At 46.3% G+C, this 9,751-nt stretch overlaps 1 protein-coding gene across 1 annotated transcript; it reads right to left on the reverse strand.

The window, feature by feature from the left end:
• Positions 1-319: 319 nt before the first annotated feature.
• DQ04_06181000 (putative Unc104-like kinesin) lies at positions 320-8,017 on the reverse strand (the record flags this gene model as incomplete). Its single annotated transcript, XM_009314576.1, has 1 exon — positions 320-8,017. The coding sequence occupies one exon, from the start codon at positions 8,015-8,017 to the stop codon at positions 320-322; it is 7,698 nt and encodes a 2,565-aa protein (XP_009312851.1).
• Positions 8,018-9,751: the final 1,734 nt, after the last annotated feature.

A 9,751-nucleotide genomic window follows, 5' to 3' on the forward strand; every position in this document is an offset into this window, starting at 1 on the left:
AAAAAAAAAAAATGGCGTGCTCACGGACAGAAAAAAACACCCACACAACAATACGTTTCACCCAACCGTGTCACATGAACATGGACTAGTAGGGAGGGAATAATGGACTCATCATCATTGCCATGAAATTGCCACATACGCATGCGCTCGAAAGAGGTACAATGCGTGCAAAAACTTACTGACTCTCCCCCTGACCCCATCACTCCCCAGCAGCAAACAAATACACACACACACACACACACACCCACACACAGATACTTTTAAAAAAATATATCCCATTTTGCTTTTGCTTCGCTCATGTATTCTTCTTTTTTTACCTCTACTTTGCTTTTAATTCTCGCTTCAAAGCATGCCAGATAAACGAACCGCATATCTTTCCTATACACTTTCCGCAGAAGATAATGTCCGACTCAAAGTTTATGGATGTGTCTTCTTTCCCTACCACGCAGCCCTGCAATGTAATGATTCCCGTTCCCCGGCTCCTCGTTTCCTCTCGCTTCTCTGAAGCGTCAAGAATGATAAGAAGAATATGACACGTCTCAAGATATTCTTGCACTTGTGTGACGGACGTAACGGGAGGGAGTGTGTCTTTTCGCCAAATCGGGGCTTTCGTGCTTGTTTCTGGCGATAGAATAAGCTCCATATTGGATGCGAAACGCGCGAAAATTTGCAATGCCGGCTTCTTTATGACACTACCAGTATAATCCCTTACAGCAATATCCTCGAATATAAACTCGGGCACAGGCTTCTGAATCTTCATGAAGCACGACACCACCGGCCGTACGCATCGCACGACGAATGTAGCTGATACAGGTCTGTGCTCTGATAAAAGCAAGTCCGAGTCGGACCCGTATCCTGTGCACTTCACCGATGCGTTAGGCATACTCTTATACAAAACACGGTCACAGTAACTGGGAGAACTCTTAAGAACGTATCCAGCAGAGCCAACGTTAAGACGGTACGTCGGTGCAAAGTTGATGGCCGGCTCCGAAAAACCGTAGAGTATACCTTCGTTTTTTCGTTCCTTGCTAAACTGATCGTATACAAGTAGCTCATCGTACTTCTCTGCTTGAATGAGGGACTCTGCTTTTTCAGAATCCACTTCACATCGATAGTTAAAATTTCCGAAGAAGAATACATGATCAAATTGATTCGTTATATCCGCATCAGGAACACCTAGACGAATATTACCCACAATCTCTTCCAAGATAGCGTTACGCATGGCGCAATGCTCATTGCGTGCTGCCAAATGGCAAGTACAGAAACATATGGAGGTCTCCAAGTATTGAATGGAAATACCAATACCACCCTTCTTTCCGCACGCAGATTTATATGCAGTTCCTCGCGTTGAACCCACAACATTTGTTATCTTGAAGAGATTTTTCCTTTTGGTCATGACGATTAACATAGTATCCCAAAGGAACATGCTAGCTAGTGGAAGATAGCCCCCGCCCAGATAGTCTTGAATATAGTCAAGCCACTCATTATCCTGACGGCGGTACGAAGCTTCTTGAACAGCAACAGCGTAGATGTCATACTTGCCTTTGGGCATCCAATGTTTTAAGTCATCTTTAGACTTCGGAGGTCGGTGGCCGGAAAGATCGAAGGTGCCACACCAAATAGACACAGGCTCTGTCATGTATCTTGAAGCATTGATGGTGCATTCACCCATCAACTGTCTCTTCACGGGCTTAGATGCGGTATCTGAGCATATCACAGATATCGCGTTAGCACCTGATCCATCGATGGTTACATGCGATTCGGTTTCATCTGGCCCTACAAGGTCGGGAGCAAAAACACGAATATTTGAACGAATGGCACTTGCTGTCTCGTAGAATCGCTCGCGCTCGTCAGCTGTCACAAACTGCATATCATAAGAATGCGAGGCGTCGAAAAACATCATCCTTAGTCGAGTGGCGTCATAAGTATTCTTTTCTAATTGGATCATTTTATTTGCAGCGTGCTCTTTTCGAATACGATTGTTCTTTGCCAAGTTATAAAAACACTGTGTAAAGTGGTCCACCACCCAAATACGCTTTTGGCTGGTATTAATCAGATTTGTGCTTGGTGTGTACTTCATCAGAGTGAAGAACCCTTTAAGATACTGTGGGTTAGGCACTTCCCGAAGGGGAAGAACAAAACGGTGAGCAGCTGGCATGCCACCATCGACTTCTCCCTGGGTCGCGTTCCACTCAGAAGCATATTCTTCCCCCCAATCGTCGTTGTTCACCACATCTTCCAGAGCCGCTTTAACCTCGTCGTCCAACTCTCCCTCTGCAGCTTCGGCATCTTCTTCACCAATGTCACCTCCATAGTCTTCCTTGGCGAAGGCCTCTTCCAATGCATGTTGGCGTTTTTTTGTCTCTTCCTGAGGTTCATCACGAGGCGCTTCAATGATAACCTCTTCTTCTTTTGGAGGTTCCGCCTCCCATTCCATTTCGACATCGTCTTCATTCGGATTAATTTTCGCAGCTTCTTCTTCTTCTAGAGCATTAAGATATTCTTGTTCTTCTGCATCAGCGGCTTCGTCAAAGGGGACATACTCTTCACCAGCTGCTTCAAGTTCCTCCAGTGCCTCTTGTGCCAAATGAGCAGCTTCCTCTTCTAGCCGATCCATTTCTTCCTTCTGAAGAGCCTCGAGTGCTTCATGCTCTGATCGTAATTTCTCCTCCTCCGTCGCACCAATGTAAAAACCTGTGGTGTGTATTGCCCTCAAGAAATCCTGCTGTGTAACACCTTCAAGTGTGAAGTAATCTCTGCGATCACTAGAGATAGCGTCCTCAATTACCCTGATCTCATCGTCACTGGGGCGTATACCATCGTTGAGCTGGGTGAGGAGATCGCCTAACTCCGACAAATGTATTCTACGAGCTTCTTGCATTCGTTGCAGAAGCCATGCACGTCGGTATTGTCGCTGTTCATCACTTAGTTGATGATCAAGCCACTCCCTCCGTCTTGCCTCCTCCTCAGTGGATACACTTCTATGTACTTTCATCCAGGCTTCACGTGAACTCTGGCCAGAAGATCCAGAAGTCTTCCATTTATTTCCACCAGCAGCGTAGTCTTGAATCATCTCTGACGATTTCCATCCATTGACGTGATACCACCGTTTTCTGCGCCCCAGTTCCGTTTCATCAGCTGGAGACTCCAAGCCCATGCTGAGTAACGCTTCTTTGAAAATGCGTGCTTTCCAAATAGAACCTTCTCCACCCGCCTTAAAGTCGGATACCACAACAGGATTTTGCCACCACTCATTCTCTCCGACACCCTCAAAGTAAGCTATCCGTCCCTTGGCTTCTTCTTCAGAGATCTGCCATTGAGAAGATTCGACCGAGTCGTTTAAAAATATTTCCAAGCTCGCCGCTCGCAACAACCTGCTGTTCAGACTGTTAATCAGGTAATCGTCCCCAACCGAACACTTCCACCAGTTTTTTTCATACCACTCACATCGCAATATGTCTTCATGGAGCCCACACCATGTGCTCTCAGCGTTTGTTTCCGGATCAATTGCAAGTTCCCATAGAAGTGATGGTTTATAGTAAGCCATGCGAACACTGAGCTCTGTTTCAGATACAGGCTTCCCTTTGCCACCAGCTTCACTCGACGTCCAGAGTGTCCCTTTAAGTCCGTTCAGCTCATAATCATTACGCGCTTCGATAGACTTCCAAAAGTTGGCAGTAAAATATACTTCTCGTTCTTTCCTTTCTTCTTTGCTGCAATTTTCACCCATGTTTGTTGGGAATATGTTACCTGCAATGATCCATTTCCTACCCTTCTGTCCGTTTTTGAAAAAATCCGAGATGCACTCTGGGTCTTTCCAGTGCTCCAGGGGTCTTTGAGAGTCGTACAGTCGTTGATATGACTCATTTTTCCACCACATACTCTTTACCGGATTCACACCAGCCATTATTTGTGTATCCGTAATATCCTCTGCAGAGTCTGTTGGTGTCACTGCAATCATGTAATGATTTCGGTATTCTGTGGTGGACGTGGTGGCAATCATATCACTACCATTCTGGGCACCGGATAGTGCCACCTGAGGGAAGCGAGCCTTGACGTACGCGCTATTATTAGCATCAACCATGTAGTGAGCAATGGAGTCGGGAGATTTCCACCAATACAACCCGAATTCCTCCATTCTTTTTTCACACTCAAGGCCAGGAGAGGCATAGTAACACATGCGTATGAGAATCTCATCTTCAGGGGCTCTCCTACCACTCCCATTTGGAGCCTCTTTCGTCCACAGATCTCCTTCAAATCCATTTTGCAAAAAATCTAGACGATATTTAGACGCCTTCCACCAAAACTTGCTCAGAAATGCTTCACGAAGTTGAATATCCTCTGGCTTTGCACGAAAATTCATGGCAGAACCGGTACTTGCAGATGTGGCATCTCCTGCCATCCAAACAGCACCCTCACCCCTGCGCATACCATAGTCCTCAATGCAATCGTGGTGAACCCAAAATAAATCTCCCATAGCGGAAACACGCTTCAACTCCCGACTCAGAAGCGCCTGTGGTACACGATTATCGCGGTATGGATGACTTTTGAAGTAATTTATTCTCTCTTCTTTTTCTTGCTCAGAGGCTCCGTAGTATCTATCTCTACAAAGTCCCATCACAGCCACTGCTGCTGTGGCTGCCCCAATGAGACTGCCCCGAGATCCATTTATCTCGTAGTCCTTCCGCACCTCAGGCGCCTTCCACCAGTTCAGAGATGCATACCTACAATCTGCCCAGTACTTTTCCGACAGGCGCATGTAATAGGAAATGCGCAGAACCTCTTCTGCAGGTTTGATGACATCTCCAGAACCATCAACGTCGGTCCTGTTCCAGAAGTTACCTCCTTTTCCATGGGCGAGGAAATCCTCTTTATAAGCCGGAGCTCTCCAAAAGAGAGCCTGAAGAACTTCTTCACGCCGTTGCAGTTCTGCCGGCGTTGCGGTGACCTTGTCTCCCAAAGAGCAACTGAATGCAGCAGCGTTAGCCGCCCTCCACTTTTTGCCTCTAGATCCATTTACCCAGTAATCTTCAATGCTCTTGGATGTGATCCAGAATGGCTCAATCAACGTAAAGTAGTGACTTTTTTCTCCGTCTTCAATAGATACTGGATATGTAGTGTAGAATTCCACTCGTTTTTTAATTTCGGCTGCACTTGCCTTGAATTCACTTTTGAATCCAATATACTCCACTGCAACATATGCATTTGCTGCGCTGACCATACAACCCGACTCTCCATTGGCATAAAAATCCGCTCGCACTTCGGGTGACTTCCACCAATTAGCTTCCATGTTTTTCCTCCATGAATCTTCAGGTAGCCCGCTAAGAATTTGTGCACGAAGTAGTAGATTTTTTTCGTCTACTCGCTCCCCTTTTCCCCGTGGCTGGCTCATTGTCCACAATTTCCCCCTTATCCCTTTTTGTTGGAATTCCTGGAGGCATTCCAGACTCCTCCAGTAATTGGAAGCATAGAATGTCTTACGATAATTTTGCTCCTCTTTTGAACAAATATCTTTCTCTCCCAGGCCACAGGTGCCACTTGCAGAGTTGCTAGCTTTCCACCTCGTTCCACTTTCACCATTCTGGAGGTAGTCAGAAATAATGGCAGGTTCCTGCCACCAATCAGCTGCAGCGTAGAACTCCCCAATATACTCGGTGTCCACGTTATACTCTACACAACCACTGTCAAAATAGAGCATTCTTAAAGCGCCTTCCATCCAAGAAGAAGAACGAGTACATTTCAAGGCGCGTGCGTCATTGAAAGACGCCGCACTTATATATATACTTTTATCACCTTGGTAAGCGTAATCGGTCAAACCATTCCGGGTCCGCCACCAACCAGTTTGATAATAGTGATTCCGCAAACCCCGTTCTTCGGGCGAAGCAAAAAGACCTGCAACTGGGGCCCATGCATCCAATTCTGTCAAACTTTGGTATCCAAGAACGGCAGAAGATAACAGAGCTGACTGAAAGTAGTTTCCGCGCTCTTTACGTTCCTCCACAGAGCACTTGCCAGTACCTTCAGGGGTTGCAGCAGACCACTTGATACCTTTAGCACAGTAGTCCGTCCAGTATTCCTTCTGACGCCACCAATACTTTAGGTAGTACTTTTCCCGCACAGCCAATTCATTGGCGGAAGCTTGGTCTATGCCCCCTTTTCCCAGACTTGCTATCAAGCAATTTGAAGCCATCCATTGTTTTCCATCAGCACCATTTTTCCAATAATCTGAGATGGCATCCGGTTCTTTCCAAAAATCTGCAGGATATGCGTGATTGGCCAATACCCATTGAGTGAAAAAACATGGACTTTTCCACCAATCGTGATCTTTCGCCGCGGATGGGTGACAGGACTTCCAAAGAGTACCTTTCTCTTCAAATGCAATATAGTCTCTCACATATTTGCTCTGCTTCCAGAAATTCTTGGTGTAGTACTCTACACGTCTTTTCAATTCAGAAGTGGAGTCTCGGTTCTTCCCATCCCCTTTCAATGCTGCATTACGCCAGGCTGCTGTCCACAGAAGACCATTGTCTCCATTATCCACCCAATCCTTTATGTAATTGGGACCTTTCCACCATTCAGTTTCACGGCAATCATGATACCATTCCTCCCGGCTGTGGAGGACAACAGCGTCAGATATATTGGCTGACCCTGGCTCAGTCTCACGCCAAAGTTTTCCTGTAGGACCATTTTTCTCATAGTCTTCTATGTACCTTTCAGCTTTCCACCAGTAAATTTTCAGCCATGATTCTCTCCTGGAAAGCTCACTTTCAGTGGCAAAATCCTTACGCCCAGAAACAGCCGATTCCTCGTCGGCAGCCTTCCAAAGTACACCACCTCTTTCAAAATCAGCTCGAATTTCAGGTTGCTTCCACCACTCTTGATCAGCGGCGGCTGCACCGGCAAAATGCAGCGCAGAGCATTCAGTTGGATTGTCTTTCACACAGTTAACGTAGATCTCTGACTTCCACCAATCGCCGTTTTTGTAAAAATCGTCCCGCTCATATTTCTCTTCCACTGTACAATGATCTTTACTGCCCTCAACCAATGCACACCAGGTCTTTACAATACCTTTAGGCCCATTTACTTTGTACCACTGGACCCGATACTCAAGTTCCGCCTTCGGAGCCTTACGACGGTTACCACGGCGATTGTACCCAGTCAATTCATCCGCAGCCGTCCACATGCAGCCATCCTCACCGTTCTCCAACCAATCCACAATATAAGGCTCCTCCTTCCACCATTCAGCTTTACGAGAAGCTAACCAATTACGACGGTGGGAATCCGCTTTCCACCAGCACTGCACGCGATACCACTCTTCCCGAACTTGAATCTCCGGTTCTGGTGCTCGTAGAATCCCACCCTCAACAACACTGGTCCATCGCGACCCTTTAACACCATTTTTTTCGTAGTCACGACGGTATTCATCACGCTTCCACCATTCGGTATCTTGAACACTATTTGAGTTATCAAAGGTTGATTGTTTTGACGTAAAACGGTCAAAGGCTCCTATAATGTCACTAACTTCCCCCGGACTCATCCTTTGAATTACATTCGAGTCATCCATTGCCGCTTGTTTTGTTTTTTCTTCTAAAGCGCGTCTCTGACACTCTTCACGTCGACGTCGGCGCTCAGCAATATTTGAAGTTCGCTTCGCCTCACGTTCTTGTTGAGCCTTTTCCAGTGATTTCATCAATTCGATATTTTTCTTCTCAATTTCTTTATAGTATGCGATAGGATCCCGACCACCTTCTGCCAACACCTTCTTACGACGCTTTTCGTTCACTTCCGCAGGATCGATACCCTTCATTTTTAGGTGCTCCTTCTTAAGCCAAGTCATTATCCTCTCAGGGTCTTCTTCCAATGCCAACATGTCATAAACCTTAGCAAGCTGCCGTACCTTGATCCTTGCAAACATATCAAGTTCCTCATCGGTTATGTTCCGTTGTATCTGCTGCAAGAGTCGCTGAATCGGTTCGCCCAGGTCTGCCAGGGATCGACCAACTGATTCAAAAGCCATTTTATGTCTTTTTGGTATCTCCTTGTTGTCCCTTACCTCACTTTTTTTGTTTCGGTTTTTCTTTTCTTGCGATTGTCGATAATAAAAAAAAATACTAGCAATCTCAGACGCGCAAAACTGAACTAACAATTCTTGTGATTGCGATACTAGATTCTTGTTTATGATAAGAACCTACTAAAAGAATTTGCCCCAACAACAACAAATATACTACTAGAAATTCGTCTCACAGAAAGGCAAGCAACTATAAAGGGAAAGGAACAACCAACAAATAAACCATGAAACAGAATGAATTGGAAACACAAACTACTGAAAGGCAGGAACATGCCAAGTTCAACATTCACCATTCAAACCTTAATATCTCAGAGATAAATACATACATCTGACGGACACCATGACGAGCAACACATGATCGATACGAAGTCACTTCACCAGCTCCTTGCAACAAACCCTATCCCACCAAAACATAACGCAACTCCACCCTCTGCTAATAACAACAGGCAAAACAGAATACTAGCTCTGAACAGAGAGGCAAATAAGCTCAACAAATGACCTAATAAAGGCTTTGTGCATCGAACGGTGAGAAACCCAAAAAAAAACGCAGGAGAAGGAAGCTGCCCTAAACCCCTATGATTAACACCAATGGCATAGCGCCTACAACTGGGCAATCCGGCACATTGGGCGCAACTCTGGCGGCCACTACGGTGTCAGAAGAGATCAATAAGTAAATGCATATATATATATATATCTTAAGCAGGCGGAAAGGTGACAAGAAAAAAAATCAGCAACTCACCAACAACGTAATGCGGCGGTTGGCGNACTAGCTCTGAACAGAGAGGCAAATAAGCTCAACAAATGACCTAATAAAGGCTTTGTGCATCGAACGGTGAGAAACCCAAAAAAAAATTGCAGGAGAAGGAAGCTGCCCTAAACCCCTATAATTAACACCAATGGCAAAGCGCCTACAACCGGGCAATCCGGCGCATGGGGCGCAACTCTGGCGGCCACTACGGTGTCAGAAGAGATCAATAAGTAAATGCATATATATATATATATATCTTAAGCAGGCGGAAAGGTGACAAGAAAAAAAATCAGCAACTCACCAACAACGTAATGCGGCGGTTGGCGCGCGCGTCGGCACGGAATAAAAAGGTTTCAAAAAGGGCAAGCCACCGACCACGGAGAGGCCTTCAAAGCCGTTGAAGGCCCGGCGGCGCCCTTTGCTTCCTCCATTCGTTTCTTTTCTTGGCTTTCTTCCACCCACCCTCCGCGAACAAGGCAGGGCCCCGGGAGCGGGGGCCGCCCAAACTTTGACAGCCTGCCACAGGAAAGGCCTGGTGTCTCGCGGCGTTGCGGGGGTGGTGGGGGTGGGGTGCCTTTCTCCTGGCCGTGGTTTTGACCGTGGCCCGCGGCTTTTCGGGTGCCCGCAAGGCTCCGCTCTCTCCGCCCCGCGCGGGGTCGGGTTAAAAATACTTTTGGCACTGGGGTTTGGCAACTGGAAAGTGCTTTAAATGTGGCCGTGTTGGGATTATCTTGTTTGGGGGTGAAGGTTTTTTTGGAAGAAAAAAACAATGCGGATCAAAGGAAAAGCAACAATACGGCACGCAAACCGTATTTGTTTGGCTTCCGGATGTAGTCTACTCGCTGCTCCTAATGTAGAAGCAATTTGTGGGCTAAAGGGATGGATGGATGTCAACCAAAAACAAAAAAACTGGATGCACATTGCTAGCTGCGGAT

The sequence above is a fragment of the Trypanosoma grayi genome (genome assembly GCF_000691245.1).
Source record: "Trypanosoma grayi strain ANR4 Tgr_618_V1, whole genome shotgun sequence".
NCBI lineage: Eukaryota > Euglenozoa > Kinetoplastea > Trypanosomatida > Trypanosomatidae > Trypanosoma > Trypanosoma grayi.